Genomic DNA, 21,005 nt, shown 5'->3' with positions numbered 1-21,005 from the left:
TCACACACAACTACAGCAATGTCAAGGATGACACCATAAAGTCAGAGACTTATTGCCATTGCGGTCTGTAATTTAAGGCTGCAGGTGACAAGGTGACATCATACTACCAACAAAACAACACATTAAATGCCTATATCATCAATGACTCAATTGTCAATAGAATCACTCAACAAAAAAAAAAGTTCTAAAAAATGACATACAAATTATAACTCAGATGACAATTTACAAGTACAAGATACAAGAGATACAAAATACCTTTTTTGTTACTAGACTAGTATGACGAAATGTCGTTTGGAGCAAGCCTGTAGATGCCTAATTAAGGATAAAAACTATAAAGATACAGAATTTAAGAATTAGATAAATATAAACATATATACACAGAATAAATCAATAAAGTGTCCAGTACTGGAAGCAAGTGGAGCCAGTACAGTGTTGCATTATTGCACTTAAAAATGGGAGAAATAAAATTAACAATCAAAGTAGTTGAGAATAACTGCAATATTGCACTTGGAAATAGGTAGGATAGCTTCTAAACAGTCACAGTGATTGAGAATACAGTCAGTTGTTGCTGTGATGCTCTTCTGTGTCTTCCTCTGTGTCCACCTCTGCCTCTGACCAAGCACATCACATGCAGAATACTTCTATACCGTCCCTTTGCCTCTCTCTAATGTCTGCCTGCTCCACATTCAGTAACTGTGAAAAACTCAGTTTCCCCACTGTAGAGTAAATTATTTTACCTATAATCTAAAGCTGACAACATGTAATCTATTGCACTGAAATGTGAGGCGAAGCATGTTGCTAATTAATTAAATTTAAAGACTCATGTGTTATCAATTATGAGATTACTGTAATGAGATTATGAGATTTTAAAATTTTCATCCAATTGAGGGTCGAGAGTTTCTAACTTCATAATAAGCCATCAGATCTGCAGTTAAACATGTGAAGAAGTCACTGATACACTTCAATGACACATTTTATTAATAAAACGATCTTAGTCTGGATGCTCTGCAGCATTTTTTCCATGTGGGTTTAGTCACGAAAAAGAGTATTTCTGATGAAAAAGGGAGCTAGATGTATATCGATCATAGACATTTTTCCACACTCTTACAACCTAAATGTTGTTTTTATTGATGACTTATTACTTATAAAGCCTTAAAGGTCCTATATTATGCTAATTTTCAGGATCATACTTGTATTTTGGGTTTCTACTAGAACATGTTTACACTATTTTTCTTATACTGTCTGTCTGAATATACTTATATTCGCCCTCTGTCTGAAACGCTCCGTTTTCGCGCCTGTCTCTTTAAGCCCCCCTCCTGAAAAAGCCCACTCTGCTCTGATTGGTCAGTGTTCCCAGTTCTTCCGCATCTGCACTCTCCGCGTCTCTGCGCCGTCATTGCAGTCGGGGAATGAATGTAAAAGCACTCCACCACTTCTACCTATATATAGTATAGTTTTGACTTCACAACCGTGCAGAAGTCTTGACGACTCATTTAAAAGGCACAGTTTCTGAATATGATCTATGTGCATTTCTCTGTGGATTGAGCATTTCTTAAAAATATTTTTACAGTGTTGAGATAACACCTCGGCTTTATAATAAAAAAAGACGTGGAACTCTCACTTTTTACGATATGGCGCCGTTAACAAATGATTTATTAGCCATTTATTAGGCCATTATTCATAACAATACAAATAATGACTTATTAGAACGCTATTGTCAAACTTACACATCCTCTTATTGGACTCATTTTGTATTACAGATCTGTTTGAGATGCTGAGCCACAGGTCTCTTCAGGTCTTTGTTTTTTGTTTGCTCAAAGCGTCTCCCTGCTTCAGCTGATATTTCCCCTGAGGGATCTGTGTCAGTTTGCTTGACTGGCAACCAAGTGAATTAATTGAACTCGCATTTTGATGGTGTAACATATGTGCTGCCAGTCGGCCTCTTCTTTCTGTGTGTTTGAGCAGTTGTCATGGGCGACAGGTGACGTCCTCTGTGGCAAGAGGTGGTGATAGTGTTAGTGTGTATGCATGCACTTTGGTGTATTTATGTGCATGTGCGTTTAAAGGAAATATAGGGTGGGCTTGGAGCCTGTGTAAACTGTGAAAGAGACGCCACACGGCTCGCTAAAATGCCTCTCATTGTGTGAGAGCAGCTCTGTCTAAACAGCAATTGTGTTCCGAGGGCAAGCACTGCCACCTGCATCCCTGCTGGTTGTCTTTAACAGACCCCCAACGGGACTGACAGTAAATTAGGTGAAGCTATGTCTACTCTGACAGTAACACGCTGTAGGTCACTAACTGAAGGTCTTTCCAAGCATCTAGACAGGTTTCTCTGCCAAGTCTATTTCAAGTCAAGCAGAGCAACTGAAGTCATGGCCCGCTGTTTAGAAACGGGGATTTCAATGAAAACATATCTTTTACGCTTAGTGCAAATCCACTGGTATGAAAGTGTCAGTGATGCGATGGTTAATGGATAAACTCACCAGAATCGTCTAATTATTTCAAATCATCATATAGACAACATTCTGGCTACAAATAGAAATTGTTTAGTTTTCATAAATACATTAAAAAACTACATTTGGGTCTTTCACATGAGTTAACTATATCTTATCAGAAAGACCTGCATCAGCCTAAAAAGTTGCCCAACTGTATTCTACAAATAATATGTTTGATAAATAGAGTGTAGCTGTGTTTACTCTTCACTACATTCCTGTCTGTTATCACACATCACATAACAAATATATCTCTCCTTGCATGGATTGCTCATCGTAGTGCGTGAAAGGAAGCCTTGGAGCTCCTGAGCGATGTGTTTGAGTGTGTGTGCAGCCTTGTTAACCCTTTACTTCTACTTTATTGGACAGGAGGGGCTGTAGTGGGGCTCTCACTGGGATCCTGGAGTGCGTCAGATTGTCTGTGGGCCTGTGTTTGGATAAGGCAGCATGCCCATTGTCTCTGATGCCCCAGCTGGGCCGTGGTATGCCTCCATGCTCCTGAAATAGAAAGACAGCTGAGGGCTGCCATGCATACTGAGGGCCGGGCTGGCCGAGCAGGCCGGGCCCTATGACCCAGACCACAACTTAGTACAATGAGATCCGGGGTATTGTCTGGAGCCAGAGGCTAATAGTTGAGGTATCAACCCCCCCCCCCTCTCCAAACGGCTCGCTAAAAGACTGATTAACTCTGCTGTGTGTTATTAGTGCATGTGTAAGGGTGGATGTCAGGGGGGTGGAGTGGGTGTGGAAGAGTAATTGGGGCTTTAGAGTGTGTTTGTGCCACGCGTCAGCCCGTCTCCACTCTGATGAACCGATGGCTAAGACCTTAGCCCACACAGTTGCTGCAAGGTATTGTGGGCAGGCACAAGGCGATTACAGAAATATCCACCCTCGATGAATGCTTTGATCCAAAATGAAACACTGCTCCACCGCCCATGTTTAGGTTACTGCTATAGAGCAAAATAGGGATCTTAATATTTGCTCTCTCAAGCCAGCAAACAAGCAAACTCCCTTTTTACAGAAAAGGAGAAAAGAAAAATGATTCATAAAAGAGATGAACAAGACAATATATGAAAACAAAAAAGAGAATAAAAAAGATAGATAGATAGATAGATAGAAATTTTACAATAATAATAATAATAATAATAATTTCTTGCAAGAAATAGTCTCAAATTGCTTTAACTTTAGAGTAAACAACTGACAAGTCAAAATAAATCAGGTAATATAATGATCATTACATTGTCTTATTTACAGTATTTTTTCAAAGAAAATAACAATATAACAATAGGATTTGAATTTTTTAAGCTGTTTGTTCATTTTAGTGAAGTAACATTTTGTATAGGTTCTGATGAACAGTCCCACCTGTGCAGAAATTGAACATGGTGAGAGAAGTGACTGTGTCATGTGCGTTAAAACACTGCTGAGAATGACTGCAGTCATAATTCCCAATCTCTCTGCCTAAGCCTGCTGGCATTCGGTGCATGATGATCTAAAACAACTGTGACAGAACCCCAGATCAAGTCTTGATGCCCAAAATGTCGGCTCCTCACTTGCACATCACCAAACTGTGGGCCGGCTGGTCCACCAGAGTGAACAGAGGCCTACTGTACGTCAGTATGGTCATTTTATATGGGGAGGTAATTTAAAGCTGCACAAATGTCTAATAATCAAAACATGAGCATTAATGGGCCTGGCCACATTAGACTCTAAATGATTTTAAGGAACACTGGGGATGTAAGGAGAGCTGTGGCTCTGAGAAGTCAGCTGTTGCAGTGTGCTGCAGTATAGCAGTGCAAAGAGATGTGCTGGGGGACTACGCTAACGCTGCATGCACTCCACTATGTGTGTTTGTGTGTGTGTGTGTGTTTATGTGCTGGAGAATGTGGACTTATTTAAAGCCAGCAGCTCTGGGGACTTTGGGATTCATCTCCTCCTCATGTGTTATCAGCATGCCAGCTTTTCAAATGGTGCAGCAAGTGACATAGTACATAAACCAGCCTCTGCCTCTCTGAAGAGCCCCTTGTCCCAGAATAGCTCAGGCCCGCTCTATCTAACTGATGCCCAAGAAAGTTTGAGCCATCACGGAAACACCTCTCAGTCTGCCACGGCAACAGATAACGGCATCAACAAAGATGGCCGCCCCTCAGGTCAAGACATCCATTATTAGGAGTTTGTTTTCTTGTTTCTCTCCATGTTTCTCTGTGTGTGTGTGTGTGTGTGTGTGTGTGTGTGTGTGTGTGTGTGTGTGTGTGTGTGTGTGCACACCCTTTCTGTCATATTAAAAGTAGGCCTATCATCTCTCAGGGTTTGTGAAAGTTACTTAATTGGCACCAGACGACTGTTTTTCGGCTTATCTACGTGGCTTTTGCAGAATCTCAAACAGTCAACAGTTAACAGTCAATCTCCCTATCAGGAATGCTGGACTCTGGCTTTGTCTATTCTGAGAAACTGTGGTCCCCTTTCCCTCCCCCCCCCGTGCTGCACTGTCACCCTGCTCTCATACCAGGCACCAACCTCTCCCCTTGCTCTGAAGGTCAGATCTGGTGGAGCCAGAGTGTGAGAGGCGCAGTGCTAATGCCAGAATTACTGGATACACAAAATTACAGCAGCTACGATTGGCCATATGACACCCTGTGCTACCAGTGGATAGTTAGCGAGATACTTCTCATTTTCATCAGAGGCCCAAGGTGCTAAAGCTCTACATATTGCCGGCTACAGCTTCGTAGAAACAATCTGAAAAACTACAATTCAATTTACAATCTTTCATCACATATCTTGAATGAATCGTGTTTATTGAAATTCATGTGAGGCACTTTATTGTACGTCGGCCAGCCGCCACGTTTCTCTCTATTAATATAATGTTGTGTATTTATAGTAACATGTTTAATGCCACACAGCTCCGGAAATAATCTCTTCTAAGGTTGCATCCTATGTGGCCTCACACAATAGCAAACATCCCTGTTGGCACTTAACAGCACAAAAGCTGCAGGGCTATTACTTAGAGGCCAACATGAGTTTAAGCATCACAGTCACCTAATGTGGGATGAGTTCATTTGTGTTTATCAGGAGGTCCAGGGTGAGTAAAAACAATAACTAAATTCTAGATATGTATTTAACTCTACTGACTGTAATTTTTATGTTATTTTAATATTCTATACATGTAGTTTTTCTTGAGAATATTCTGTTTAATTAACAGTTGCTAGGTGTGCACACAAATCACTGTCCTGGTAGGCAATGATGCCCTGCCCTTTCAAAATCTACAGAGTGAAAGAATTCTCTCCTACCGGGATGCTCCAAATGCAACTCTCTTCCACTCCCTCGCAGTGTGTACAGTGCATAAAATAACTGGGGTACAAAAATAGCCGGCTTGGGTTTAGCGCAATGACAAAAACGTAGCTTTCCTTTTGTGTCAATTGAGACAGGCGCTCAGCACCAATAGGCGTCGGAGGAGGTGGCATATGCTAATGAGGGACAAATGTCCACTGGCCGTGACCTTGAGAAACACAGTATAAAGGAGGGCACATCTCACCAAGCTGTTATTTCGTTGTGGTCGTCCTGAGGTCAGTGGACAACGTTTTGCCTTTGTTTGGTAGGTTGGTCACTACGCATTTTACGCGCGGGTTGGCTGCCCTTAAAAGCGTCCTGTAGAGTAATAATTTCAGTTACAGTAGTATAGTGATACTGTTTACCTTTGCTGGCACGTGTCAGTTTACGCGTTATAAGTTTCTGTTTTTTTGTTCACACTTGCTGATAGTGGATTTGCGCTCTTTACGCACAAGCAGTGTTTAATGGCCACGCAGTGTTTTCATCAATAATGGAAGGCTGAAGTAACAGAAACAGCTTTAACATATAAATAACTACTGACCCTAATGCAAAGCTTTGTTTTCTTACCAAAGGAATTCCTCTACTCGTCTGTCTCCCTGGTGCGTCTGGTTTTTGGGGCAGGTGAAGAGTTGCCAACATGTCGCGCTTTGACTTGAGGGACTTCGGGGAAGCTGCACAGTTTTTACGCAAATCTGACCTGGAGTTGATGGCGTCGCACACCATTGCTTTTGACGGTAGGCCTAGTAAGGAGAGACCAAAGGAACGAAACCTTTTAGGAAAAATAACATTAAAACCAAATAACTCAGTTTTTTATTCAATATTAAATTCATTTCTGTTTTCAAATAAGGCAACAATTCAGCCGATCATGTGCGATTCCGCTTCGTCATTGCAGTTGCAGTGTTTTCAAAGTAATAGCTAATTTACAGTCTGAAAATATGGCAAAATATGTTTAAATAATATTACTTCATTAAACAAATGAAATAATATTACCGAAGTAAAATGTTACAATGTATCACTATTTTTTGTAAACCTTTTTATAAAGTGCTATATAAATAAAGTTTTACACACTTATTTTTGACAGAGTAATTTGTGTAATACTTTTATTTTTTGACGATTTGGTGTATTTCTTTAATACGTTTTTCATGAATTGTCTCTGGCAACATTTGTATTATAGATAGTTTTGCTGCTTCCCAACATCTTTCCACTTAGTGCACACCCTCTGCTGTACTGTTAGGTAAGAAGCGAGCCTGGGTCCCTGATGAAAAAGAAGCGTACATTGAGGTTGAGATCAAGGAGCTCAGCGGTGACAAAGTCATTGTTGAAACCAAAGATGGGAGGGTAGGTGATCACCCTCTAAATGCAATAATGAATGAAAACACGTTATGCACGGTACAATCCCATGTTCCTTTCCTCATGTCTGCCTGCTTCCATCCCTTTAGACTCTGACAGTGAAGGACTGTGACATCCAGCAGATGAATCCTCCTAAGTATGACATGATTGAAGACATGGCCATGCTGACACACCTCAACGAGGCTTCTGTGCTGTTCAACCTGCGCAGACGCTACTCTGCCTGGATGATCTATGTAAGTATCCCATTCTGGTTCTTCCCCTCTCCCATCTTTCTATGATCCCTTAAGAGGCATTATTATCCAGATTAAATTACAGAGTTCAACTGTAAACTTGAGCAATGTCAACCTGTCAGTGGCCCGAACTGGACGTTTTTGCTTTAGGTGATAAGGTGTCACAGTAGGTTAATTTTGTGTCATGTCCTGTTTCCTCAGACCTACTCTGGGCTCTTCTGTGTGACGGTGAATCCATACAAGTGGCTGCCCGTCTACACAGCCCCTGTGGTTGCTGCCTACAAAGGCAAACGCCGCTCTGAGGTGCCGCCCCACATCTACTCCATCGCAGACAACGCATATAACGACATGCTGCGCAGTGAGTGTACACTAAGACATTATAAAAACATACAGGACACACATAAGAAAAATGTGATCACAGAAAAACATACAGTACACACAAGCTCATACACACCGATACATATACCAACAAATATAAACGCACGCACATGCCTGCAGTCATATGTACGTAACAAGCCTTGTGTTATTTTCTCTTCCTCAGATCGGGAGAACCAGTCCATGCTCATCACGTAAGTATCAAATGCTTCAAATTAATAGCTTTCTTTGTCTTGTCTCAAATTAGAGAAGAAACAGACAGCTTGTAACTAAGCAGCCATATTACATGTAGACTGTCCACACACTGCCACTTTAATATTTTGATATTTTTTCCTTCAAAGTTTTTGGCTTTTTCTGAAATCTATTCTTCACTTTTTTCTTTTTATTTCTGTTTTGTAACATGCAGTGTAATTATTTTTAATTTACACTACCTTTACTAATTTTGTGACCAGTTTTTACCTGTTGTATGTACACTTTGTTATTTTTTTACACTCCTATAGCGGAGAATCCGGTGCTGGCAAAACTGTCAACACGAAACGTGTCATTCAGTATTTTGCCATTGTGGCAGCTCTTGGGGAAACAACTGCCAAAAAAGGAGTAAGGCTGATGTGGCAACATTTTTGCTTCCCAGCTTTTTTTGCTGTATTTTATTTTTATTTTCTTCATTTTTTTTTTTTTGGTCCCAGGAATCCTTCGTGTGTCCCCTTTAAACCGTGTCTATACATTTTCCTCACTGTCAAAATGGTGAATGTGAGAACTGATTACATTCATGTCTGAGTCTTTACCCTCATGTGTTGTGTAGCCCTTTCCAGACACTTCACTCTTTCTTATTGATTTTTAACTATTTTTCTTTTTCCCTTTCCATGTCATTTCCCTTTTTTTGGCTCAAAATTTTCCATTTTTTTTCCCTTTGCTTTGAGTTTTGGTTTTGACTTTTCCGTGTTCATTTTTCCTACCTTTTTCTCCCCTGCGTTCACCACACTTCATCATATAAAACAAGGTGGCCATTGGGTTTTTCCACAGCTTTAACAACCACTATCTAATTTTCCAGTTGGTTATGATGTTTCCCTTTGCTTTTGAAACAAAGCATTATTCAGTCAGGCTTTAAATAATATGACACTGACAGGCTTCTTACCTTATTATTTTACAGCAAGGTCTTGCCACTAAAACTGAGGTGAGTTCAAACTGCAGGAAAAAAAACAATGCAGTTACAATATGTTTAACAGCGATTTAAAATAAACTTTAAATTGTATATATATAATAAATAAATGTATCTGACTGGGCGTCTTTATATTTTTCTTTTGCTATAAATCTCCCAGGGGAATCTGGAGGATCAAATCATTGAGGCGAACCCTGCCATGGAGGCGTTTGGTAATGCCAAAACGTTAAGAAATGACAACTCATCCCGTTTTGTGAGTACCTGTAAAATCCCCTTTATATAGAATACAGTATATACATTGAAATGAGTTGGATAATCCTGCTATTTGTTGGTCAGTTTCTGGAGCATTTAAAATTAAAATTTTCCCACAGGGCAAGTTCATCAGGATCCACTTTGGACATACTGGCAAACTAGCCTCTGCTGATATTGATATATGTGAGTTAATGGTCAAACATTGTATTCATCATCATCATCATCATGTATTTCTCTTCTTGTTCCATGTCTGATATTAACATGTTACTCTTCTTTTTCACCTTTAGATCTTCTGGAAAAATCCAGAGTGATATTTCAGCAGCCCGGTGAGAGGAGCTACCACATCTACTACCAGATCATGTCGCAAAAGAAACCAGAACTGTTAGGTTAGTTATTTTGGCTGCTTTGTATATTCCATTACGTGCTTCTGCAGGACTGCGATGTGAACCTGTAGACTCTTGGTTCCAGACATGCTGCTGGTGTCCTCCAACCCATACGACTACCACTTCTGCTCCCAGGGTGTGACCACTGTGGAGAACATGGATGACGGACAGGAGCTGATGGCCACTGATGTGAGAGCTTTTATTTTGTCCACATGAAGAGAAATCCATAGAGCACATTGAGTACATTTGTGAAGTTGTGAGATTACTTTTCTTGGCTTCTTTACAGCATGCTATGGACATCCTGGGCTTCCTGTCCGACGAGAAGTATGGCTGCTATAAAATAGTTGGAGCCATCATGCACTTTGGCAACATGAAATTCAAGCAAAAGCAGCGTGAGGAGCAGGCGGAGGCTGACGGCACTGAAAGTAAGAGCCAACAACAAAACATCTGGCACAAAAACTTTTTTGATTTAAAAGCAAGTTTGTGATTTTTGTCCTTTTTGGTTTTCAGGTGCAGACAAGGCCTCATACCTAATGGGCGTCAGTTCAGCTGATCTCATCAAAGGCCTCCTGCACCCAAGGGTGAAGGTGGGGAATGAGTATGTAGTGAAGGGACAGAATGTGGAACAGGTGAGGTGATGCAGTGTCTGCTGTCTTTGTTTGGTTTCGTTATTTTATTAATCTGACAGACGTTGAATGAGGTCATTTTTCTGTAATATAAAGTGAAAAAAATGAGGCACAATATATCAAACATATTAAAGCAGAACTGTGGTACGAAATGTACTTCACAGGGTAGAAAAGATTCAGTGTGTCTTCACTTCATTCTGCTGGACGACTAGTATGCTGATGAGGGACGGCTTCTTAATCCTCAATCGATCAATACGCTCGCCACTTTAGAATGTGGTATCTAAGCAACAGAGGCTATTCATGTGAATGACAGCTGTATGTGTGTGCTGATGCCGTAGGTTAACTATGCTGTTGGTGCTCTGGCCAAAGCCACGTATGACCGCATGTTCAAATGGCTCGTAGGACGGATCAACCGCACCCTGTACACCTCCCTGCCTCGCCAGTACTTCATAGGGGTCCTGGACATCGCTGGGTTTGAGATCTTTGAAGTAAGTTGATCCATCCTGCAATTATTTTTTAGAGATGAAAATTATATTTATTAAGAACTATTGCCATCAAACTGGTTTTCTGTTTCCAAGGCCATATTTTGGTTTAATATCAACAGGTGCCCTGTTTGTGCCTCATCCTTTCTTACTGTGATGAATAAGCTATACTGCAGGATGACTCTCCATAACATGTATCTCACGCTGTCCACTTCCAATGCTTCCTGTGAAACACCTTTTCCTCTTTTGTTGCAGCTCAACAGCTTTGAGCAGCTGTGCATTAACTTCACAAATGAGAAACTGCAACAGTTTTTCAACCACCACATGTTCATCCTGGAGCAGGAGGAGTACAAGAGGGAGGGCATCGAATGGACCTTCATTGACTTCGGGCTGGACCTTCAAGCTTGCATTGATCTCATTGAAAAAGTAAAGAAAGCGTTTTATCCGTAATAGATGAGGTTGAATCATAAACGAGTTTCACAGAGACGTATGTAACACTCTGCTCTTTCTCCAGCCGCTGGGTATCATGTCTATCCTTGAAGAGGAGTGCATGTTCCCAAAGGCCTCAGACAGCAGCTTTAAAGCCAAGATGTATGATAATCACATTGGCAAATCGCCTAATTTCCAAAAGCCACGGCCGGATAAGAAGCGCAAGTACGAGGCCCATTTTGAGCTGGTGCACTATGCCGGAGTGGTAAGTTTGTTCTTGCTAAAGCCCTGAGACAGTCTTACAACATTAATTCATACATACAGAATTCAATAATATGGATGTCCCTGCTGTTTTTACAGGTACCATATACCATAATTGGCTGGCTAGACAAAAATAAAGACCCACTGAATGAGACGGTGGTGGTGTGTTTCCGGAAGTCCTCCAATAAACTGCTAGCTTCTCTGTACGAGAATTATGTCGCCTCAGACGCAGGTACAGTAAACAGGATGCTGACAGAAGACTATAGCATAGAGAGGACACCTTAAGGAGTTCAAATGAATGACTCTGCTTATTACCTCGCAGTACCTGACCATAAGACTGGTGGCAAAGAAAAGAGAAAGAAGGCAGCCTCTTTCCAGACCGTGTCTCAGCTTCACAAGGTGAGACTGACACCACAGATTAAAATGGTCCATTACTGATGCAGGTGAATGCAGACAGAGGTGATTCCAAACCACTTACCTTTTTTTGTGTGGCACGAGATATGGTGGGCATCATTGGACAGCTGGGACGGAGGCAGTTAAGACTTGCAGTGATGTTTAGGGCAATGATCACATGAACATCACTTTAAGTCTGTGCTGGCTCTTCTCTCCTTAACATCAAGAATTTCACGTGTGAGGAACACAAAAGTCCTGCAGATAAAAACAATATTTTACATGAAGATAGTTATTTTTTTGCAATGAGTGATGTTTAAATTGTAGATTCAAGGGATTATCATTTAACGTGATTTGCGGTGTTTCTCCTTTCCTACAGGAAAACCTGAATAAGCTGATGACCAACCTCCGCAGCACCCAGCCTCATTTTGTTCGCTGCATCATCCCTAATGAGACCAAGACTCCAGGTAACACATAGCACAATCATCGCATGTAATCAGTAGCTAAACAAACTGGACTAGGCTCATGTTTGAAACTTGTTCTGCACAGGGATCATGGAAGCATTCATAGTGCTGCACCAGCTGCGCTGCAACGGTGTGCTGGAAGGCATCAGGATCTGCAGAAAAGGCTTTCCCAACCGCATCCTCTATGCTGAATTCAAACAACGGTACAGCTTTCAGATCACTTTTGGATATCATGGCATGGTAATGAGTCACGGTGATAATCTGTCTGACAACACTCTTTTCTTCATCCATTCAGCTACCGCATCCTGCACCCCAGTGCCATCCCAGATGATAAGTTTATGGACAGCAGGAAAGCTGCAGAGAAGCTGCTGGCCTCCCTGGATATCGACCACAACCAGTATAGATTTGGACACACAAAGGTAGGAAGTAGCAGCTTGTGTAAAGCAGAGCTGTTAGTGGCAAAATAATCTGCAAAAAAAAGCTAGATAACATTTTTAAATAATTAGTATTGAATTATTTAAAATAATTGGATGGTGTGACAGTATTTTTTTAAATGAGCATGTGATAATAAATCTAATCTCCCGCCATTTTGGCTTCATGTAGGTGTTCTTCAAGGCAGGCCTGCTGGGTCATCTCGAAGAAATGAGAGATGAGCGTCTGGCCAAAGTCCTGACGTTGCTGCAGGCAGCCGCTCGTGGCAAAATCATGAGGAATGAGCTGAATAAGATCATGAAAATGAAGTAAGAAGACCAAAGACTTTTGTCGACAAAATCACTTCTTTTTTTTTTATGAACCTGAATGAATATAAAATGCATTCATAGGCAGAGGAAAACATTCAAGCTTAATATTTCACAGGAAGGTGAAGACATGAGTGCAAAAAACACTCCCTCAACAGTTGCTTTTCTGAACAGGTTCAATAGCAACACAATCAGCTGCGAGCCTTTCAGCTTGTGATATACTATACCTTAGTGTTCACTCCCCTGCTCTAGTATGTGTGGCATGCAAGGGCAGTGTTATCGGCGTGTGTGAGGCGTGTGCTTGCCCTTGTATGGTTACCAGGCATGTGTGTGGCCCTACTGTTAATAAGGGGCCCCATCCCTCTATCTCTCTCTCTCACACACACACACACACACACACACACACACACACACACACACACACACACACACACACACCCATGTTGTGGGTCTCTGGCCATTCTCTCCATCCACTCTCTCTAAATTAAACAATGCTGACGGTGTCCTCAGAGCCAGGTGGCGACATGTGTCAAGTGGCAGCTGCTCAGGCCCTCCCTAAAAATACAACCCCCGGCCCCCTCCCTGGATGCCCGATGGCCCCTGGCCCCTGGCCCCTTTTGTCCGCGGCGCCTGTACTTCTAAGTGAGTGCATTGATGGGATATGTGGCGGATGACGGAGGATTAAAGTCGCCTGTTGGACAGAGGGCTTAAGTTTCTAAATAAACACAGACGCTCACCTTTGAGAGTCATGTCAAAAATGCAATCGGCTCCCCCACCCTCACCTCCCACCCTGGCGTGTGCACACTCACTCAAACTCACCCTCTAAACACTTAAAGAGAGTCCTTGACCAGTCGGCTCTGGGTCCATATTTAGGGCTGCGAGACGCCATTCTAATGAGACTAAATCAATCTGGTAACCCTGTTTGGTCACAGTCATGAAACATCAAAAGCAGCATTAGGTGTATGATTTCATTTTGCATCCCTCCGTGTATGATTAGATACAAGACAGTGAATAGCAGCAGGATTAGTGCCAAAATAAGTAACTAAATAAATAAACGGGGAACTCCAGGATAAATCTTTTTGACCTTCTTCTCTTAAGTTGATGTGAACTTCACTTGTACTGGTTTTAACAGCGGTTCCCCACACAGCTTTGTCAGCTGAACTCAAGTATTTTATCAATATCACCACCAGTCATGTTCCGAATTTGTATTTAGTTATTTTAACATTATTATAAAAGTGGATATTGTTACGATATAACAACATTTTCATACAATTGAACTGTCAATGTTTAGTTTGGCTTAATCAAGTTTGCATTTGTACTATTAGTGGCAGAAGCTACATGTTTAACCATTTTCCCAAACTTTTAGCTACTAGTTAAACTGTTTAACTCTTAGCTAACTATTTCAACCACTCATTAAGTACTTCATTAACTACTTCAACCACTGTTTAGTTTATACGTTACTTTATTCTAACTATTTCTATTGTTTATTTCTTTTAGCTATTTTCAACCATTAATCCAATTCTTTTAGTCAACCGTTTAGACCTTTCTGCTTTTAGACTTTTTTTTAATAGCTTGAGCTACTCCACAAAATTTCCACATACCCCCTGGCAGTATACGTGATTGGGAATCATCGGTCTCTGTGCCATTTTAGATTCGTTTAAAAATGTCCAATCTTTATATTTTATCTTGTTTTTAGGGAGGCTCTGATGATCATCCAGTGGAACATCCGAGCCTTCAACGCTGTCAAGCACTGGCCCTGGATGAAGCTCTTCTTCAAAATCAAGCCTCTACTGAAAAGCGCTGCCACTGAGAAAGAGCTGGCCTCTCTGAAGGAGGAGATGGCCAAGCTGAAGGAGGCTCTGGAGAAATCTGAGGTCAAGCGTAAAGAGCTGGAGGAGAGGCAGGTCAGCCTGGTCCAGGAGAAGAATGATCTCTCTCTACAGCTGCAGGCAGTAAGTGGCATTCCTTATGTATTCACACATTTAGCTTTTGGAAAGACAGATAGTTCAGTGGGAATGCACTGAACACATACTCTTTCTCCCCTGTAGGAGCAAGACAATCTTGCAGATGCCGAGGACCGCTGTGAGCTGCTCATCAAAACTAAGATCCAGCTGGAGGCCAAAGTGAAAGAAATCATGGAGAGGCTGGAGGACGAGGAGGAGATGAGCTCTACTTTGCTCGCCAAGAAGCGCAAGCTGGAAGACGAGTGTGCTGAGCTGAAGAGAGACATTGACGATCTGGAGATCACTCTGGCTAAAGTGGAAAAGGAGAAACATGCCACTGAGAACAAGGTAAGGGAATGTGAAATGGAGTGAGTTGCCTCCACAGGGAGTTAAGAGGCCACAGAAAGATCCACAACACATTTAGTGGATTGAAGTGAATGATGAGTGATGAATACATTTCCTTCTTCTGGCTCACAGGTGAAGAACCTGATTGAGGAAATGTCAGTTCTTGATGAAACCATAATGAAGTTGACCAAAGAAAAGAAGGCTCTTCAGGAGGCTCACCAGCGGACTTTGGATGACCTGCAGGCAGAGGAAGACAAAGTCAACACTCTGACCAAAGCCAAGGCAAAGCTGGAGCAACAAGTTGATGATGTGAGTGTATTTATTGCCTAATTAAAAGCACAGGTGGTGGTCATCATATAGGCTACATAAAATGTAAAATAAATTCAAACTTCCTATTGTGAACCAGCTGGAGGGTTCACTGGAGCAAGAGAAGAAGCTGCGCATGGACCTGGAACGGGTCAAACGTAAGCTGGAGGGAGATCTGAAACTCTCCTTGGAGTCGGTTATGGACTTGGAGAACGACAAGCAGCAACTTCAAGAGAATCTGAAAAAGTGAGTTTTCATATAATTACAAAAAAATGTGATCTGGCTATTGGGAAGTAATGATAATGATAATAATTGCCAAATATGTTCTACCAGGAAAGACTTTGAAATGAATGGGATGAGCACAAGGATTGAAGATGAGCAAGCCTTGGTCAATCAGCTCCAGAAGAAGATAAAGGAGCTACAGGTGGAAACTGGTCTCAACTTCTAATAAAGCAGTTATGACATCATTTTGACAGCATAACTGACCACTGCTTTTCTCCAGGCTCGTACCGAGGAGTTGGAGGAGGAGTTGGAGGCTGACCGGGCTTGCAGGGCCAAAGTGGAGAAGCAGCGTGGCGATGTGGCTCATGAGCTCGAAGAGCTGAGCGAGCGCCTGGAGGAGGCTGGTGGGGCCACCTCAGCCCAGATCGAGTTCAACAAGAAGAGAGAGGCCGATTTTCTGAAGCTGCGGCGAGACCTGGAGGAAGCCACGATGCACCACGAGGCCACAACGGCAACCTTGCGGAAGAAGCATGCTGACAGCGTCGCGGAGTTGAGCGAGCAGATCGACAGCCTGCAGCGAGTCAAGCATAAGCTGGAGAAGGAGAGGAGCGAGGCCAAGATGGAAGCTGATGATTTGGCCTGTACTGTGGAGCAGCTCTCCAAGGGCAAGGTAGATAGAAAAAAGACAATAAACACACAGAAAGGTTTAACCCTTGTGTGGTCCTTTGGGTCCCGGTGACCCGAAGGACAAAACAAAGGTTAATGCAGCACCTTGGTGCTCGTTTGTACAGCATTTTCGTCGGCTTAAACAGTGTTTAAATGTGCTAGGAAACTTTACTTACTTACTTTACAAGAGACAGGGTTTAGAGAGCAATTCTCAACAAAATAAACGGAAGTACATAATCCTTGTGTGGTCCTTCGGGTCCCGGTGACCCAAAGGACCACACGTACTAGATCAATCCCTTATAAAAACTAACATGTCCATCTTTTTGTCTACAGACCACTTCAGAGAAGATGTGTCGCCTGTATGAGGACCAAATGAATGAGGCTAAAGCCAAGGTTGAAGAGCTCCAGAGGCAGCTCAATGACACCAACACCCAAAGGGCCCGTGCTCAGGCTGAGAGTGGTAAGGAGCTTTTATTTTATCACAAATCTCACAAACAGATTTTACAGACCGGTCAGTAACACAGGTACCTTTTTCTCCTCCATGTAGCCGAGGTGAGCAGGAAGCTTGAAGAGCGGGAATCCATGGTCTCCCAGCTGCAGCGTGCCAAGAACTCCTTCAGCCAGAATGTTGAGGAGCTCAAGAAACAGCTGGAGGAGGAGAATAAGGTCAGCTCCAGATCACCGCATCAGTCAGTGGTGGTTATTTACAAAACTGGTAGCTACCTCTGCAGAAATTCAGAGTTCCTCCACTTCAACTAACTGCTCTGTGCCATCATGATTGGTCTCTTAAGGCTAAGAACGCCCTGGCCCATGCGCTGCAGTCATCTCGACACGACTGTGATCTTCTGAGAGAGCAGTACGACGAGGAACAGGAAGCAAAGGCCGAGATGCAGAGAAGTCTGTCCAAGGCCAACGCTGAGGTGGCTCAGTGGAGAACCAAGTATGAAACTGACGCCATCCAGAGGACTGAGGAGCTGGAGGAAGCCAAGTGAGTGAGATTGTTTTTTTAACCTGCGGAATTCGATGGTACAACAATGATCATTTGAAAGCATGAGCGCCAAATGTGTTTGCCTCTCATTAGGAAGAAGCTGGTGACGCGCCTGCAGAACGCTGAAGAGACGGTGGAGGCTTCCAATGCCAAGTGCTCCTCCCTGGAGAAGACTAAACATCGGCTCCAGACAGAGATCGAGGACCTGGCCATTGATCTGGAGCGCGCCAATGCTGCAGCTGCTGCTCTGGACAAGAAGCAACGCAACTTTGACAAGGTATTAGCTGATGGCAACTACTACAGAGGATGGCTTTTGCTGTCCTCAATGGAAAGCACCCTAAATAGTCAGATGACTAATAGTTAATTTGTGCATCATTATTATTATTATAACACGGTGAATTAATATGATTGGGTTCTGGTACCATGTACAATGCCAACTCATGACTTTTGTTCCAGTGCAAACATGTGTCTTGTTGTGTTCTCCAGGTGCTGGTTGAGTGGAAACAGAAGTATGAAGAGTGCCAGTCAGAGCTGGAGACCTCACAAAAAGAGTCTCGCGGCCTGAGCACAGAGCTCTTCAAACTGAAGAACTGCTACGAAGAGACCCTGGATCATCTCGAGACCTTCAAGAGGGAGAACAAGAACCTCCAAGGTACCTGTCATTGTTTTTTACAACATGAATACGCATAAAACCGATCATTAGTTTACCTAGACTTTATGCAAAATATAAACTATATTTCTATCTTTACTCCCCCAGAGGAGATCACTGACCTGTCCGATCAAATCAGTCAGGGAGTGAAGACCATCCATGAGCTGGAGAAAATAAAGAAGGGTCTGGACATGGAGAAAACTGAGCTTCAAGCTGCCCTGGAGGAAGCTGAAGTAAGCAGTTTGCTGAGTTCTCACTTCTTTCTCCTTGTGGTCTGGGATCTTTTTTGACAGAGGTTACCCACAGAATATCTTCAAGCATTAAGTATCTGTTTGTCTCAGAGCACTCTGGAGCATGAAGAAAGCAAAACTCTCCGCATCCAGCTGGAGCTTAACCAGATCAAGGCTGACATTGACAGGAAACTGGCGGAGAAGGATGAGGAAATTGACAGCCTTCGGTGAGATTCGTCGATTACTCTTTTTGTCCTTCTTTACGGCAGATTTGATTCTATCCCATGGACCAGTCCATACAAACTGGGCCTCCTTAATTTCTCTCTCCATGACGTCTTTCAACTTCTAGCCGTAACCACCAGAGAACACTGGAGTCCATGCAGGCCACCTTGGATGCTGAGGCCAAGTCTCGCAACGAGGCAGTGCGCCTGAAGAAGAAGATGGAGGGCGACCTGAATGAGATGGAGGTGCAGCTGAACCATGCCAACAGGCAGGCCTCAGAGTCCCACAAACTCCTGAGAAACCTGCAGGTTCAGATCAAGGTGAGTCCATCTAGCAGCCGGTTGATGAACTTACCTAATGTGTCAGATTCATTAGTACGTGGAACAAATTCCATCCATCTAAATATTTTGCTTGTACATGATCTGTGACTCCAGGACATTCAGTTGGAGCTGGATGAGACTATTCACCAGAACGAGGAGCTGAAGGAGCAGGTGGCGGTGACGGAGCGCCGCAACAACCTGCTGGCTGCTGAGGTAGAGGAGCTAAGGGCTCTGCTGGAGCAAAATGACCGTGCACGCAAGCTAGCTGAGCATGAGCTGCTCGAGGCCACGGAGAGAGTCAACCTGTTGCACTCTCAGGTAGGAAGAAGCATTTAAAACCACCCTGCAGTGCATTTATGAAAGATTATGACTTCACTTCATATAACTATATTGGCTTATCAAAGGATGGTCAATTAATTTCAGTAGATGGACATGAAGGGGATACTTTTGTTTTCCAAGCTAGCTAGTCTTTGTGGTTGTTGAAAATAGCAAAATAGCTGCAAAAGCAAGTATTTCTGGCCTATTTGTTACTCTTTGGTTCAGTTGCTCTGATTACTTAATCCCAGCTAGTGGTTACCAGTTTTAGAAACCAAATTGAAAACAAGATAAACTGACATTTTAATAATCCTGAGATGATTCTTGAAACTGACCCTTTTGCTACAGAACACTGGAATGATCAACCACAAGAAGAAGCTGGAGAATGATCTGTCCACGCTGTCAAATGAAGTAGATGATGCTGTACAGGAGTGCCGTAATGCAGAGGAGAAGGCCAAAAAGGCCATCACTGATGTAAGTTCTGGAATAAACAAAATATAAAGTGCATGATATAAGACATTTACAGTACAGAATAACTCAACAGGGGTTTACTCAATGCCCATTTAACAATGATCTTCTGAATTCTTGTAGGCAGCTATGATGGCAGAGGAGCTGAAGAAGGAGCAGGACACTAGCGCCCATCTGGAGAGGATGAAGAAGAACATGGAGCAGACCATAAAGGATCTGCAGATGCGTCTGGACGAAGCTGAGCAGATCGCCCTCAAGAGTGGAAAGAAGCAGGTCCAGAAGCTGGAGGCCAGGGTGAGAGATGAGCGCAATTAAATAATTATGTAGTCACTCTCCTACCTTATAATTGTTGTAATGGGTAGTGAGTTGTGTTTGTAATCTGAGTGGACTGGTCATTTTCTGGTCTTGCCTATAGGTCAAAGAACTGGAGAATGAAATTGAATCTGAGCAAAAGAAGAGCCAAGAGTATCAGAAGGGAGTACGCAAGTATGAGAGGAGAATCAAAGAGCTCTGCTACCAGGTAAACAACAAGCGTGTTTGCACATAGATCATGCTGGGGTGTAAAATACGAATGCATGTTTTTAGGAGCTCCCTGTGTTGTCTGTGCAGGGTGAGGAAGACAAGAAGAACCTGGTCCGCCTGCAGGACCTCATTGACAAACTGCAGACCAAGGTGAAGAGTTACAAGAGACAGGCTGAAGAAGCGGTGAGTCCACTATCAGTAGTTTAGTATTATTGTAGTGTCACTGATAAATTATCTTCACCACATCATTAGCCATAGCTGGGATGGTTTGAACAGAGAAGAAAATAACTGAAAAGCCTTCAGTTTACCGTACACTAAATAGGTTTCTTGGTTTCCTCCTGTCTGCAGGACGAGCAGGCAAACACCAACCTCTCCAAGTACAGGAAGCTCCAGCATGAGCTCGATGATGCAGAGGAGAGGGCAGAGACGGCCGAAACGCAGGTCAACAAGCTCCGGGTCCGCACCCGGGAACAGGGTAGCAAGGTTAGTACACTAAATACATTTCATATTACGGTATGCTCCTGAATTGTATAACCTTTAGAAGTATTTATTAAAATTAGCCAGCAGGCTTCATAACCAGAGGGTTAATCTGAGAAGAGACCAAAGGTTATCCTCTGTTGAAGATGACCTCACATAGCCCTCTTATATGATCTCTAGTGTGGTCACGAGTAACTCTGTAACACTGTGTATGTGGTTGCTAATAAACATCCCTGTCTTGTGTATTTCAGCATGCTGACTGACGTGAGGATGAACGCTGTGGCCAAACATATCACAGCCAGCCAGCTGCAACAGCTGTGCTCAACTGTGACGACACACCCAAATAAAGACTTCAAATATTTACTTATGACTGTTTTT

General features: G+C 42.7%; 1 protein-coding gene across 2 annotated transcripts; it reads left to right on the top strand.

Moving 5' to 3' along the window:
• Window positions 1-6,009: 6,009 nt before the first annotated feature.
• Window positions 6,010-20,990, top strand: myh7ba (myosin, heavy chain 7B, cardiac muscle, beta a). Of its 2 annotated transcripts, XM_028577054.1 has the most exons (44): window positions 6,010-6,081; window positions 6,389-6,550; window positions 7,051-7,154; window positions 7,256-7,399; window positions 7,598-7,754; window positions 7,938-7,965; window positions 8,272-8,368; window positions 8,922-8,945; window positions 9,091-9,183; window positions 9,302-9,365; window positions 9,470-9,568; window positions 9,651-9,754; window positions 9,852-9,990; window positions 10,076-10,194; window positions 10,530-10,679; window positions 10,929-11,099; window positions 11,188-11,367; window positions 11,463-11,595; window positions 11,686-11,762; window positions 12,133-12,220; window positions 12,303-12,420; window positions 12,513-12,636; window positions 12,821-12,957; window positions 14,651-14,906; window positions 15,003-15,245; window positions 15,375-15,551; window positions 15,649-15,794; window positions 15,882-15,972; window positions 16,051-16,440; window positions 16,770-16,896; window positions 16,984-17,102; window positions 17,228-17,424; window positions 17,518-17,701; window positions 17,911-18,076; window positions 18,182-18,306; window positions 18,415-18,530; window positions 18,653-18,845; window positions 18,960-19,163; window positions 19,509-19,634; window positions 19,752-19,922; window positions 20,044-20,148; window positions 20,238-20,333; window positions 20,499-20,633; window positions 20,879-20,990. In XM_028577054.1, exons 2-44 carry the CDS (start codon window positions 6,454-6,456, stop codon window positions 20,888-20,890), a joined length of 5,826 nt encoding a protein of 1,941 aa, XP_028432855.1. In that variant the 5' UTR covers window positions 6,010-6,081; window positions 6,389-6,453; the 3' UTR covers window positions 20,891-20,990. The 2 variants fall into 2 exon arrangements, with proteins under 2 accessions (XP_028432855.1, XP_028432856.1); XM_028577055.1 differs by lacking the exons at window positions 6,010-6,081; window positions 6,389-6,550; window positions 7,051-7,154; ... (1 more) ...; window positions 7,598-7,754; window positions 8,272-8,368 and having other exon boundaries at window positions 7,944-7,965.
• Window positions 20,991-21,005: the final 15 nt, after the last annotated feature.

Source organism: Perca flavescens, chromosome 4 (genome assembly GCF_004354835.1).
Source record: "Perca flavescens isolate YP-PL-M2 chromosome 4, PFLA_1.0, whole genome shotgun sequence".
Lineage (NCBI taxonomy): Eukaryota > Metazoa > Chordata > Actinopteri > Perciformes > Percidae > Perca > Perca flavescens.
This window is presented reverse-complemented; position numbering and strand designations above follow the sequence as displayed.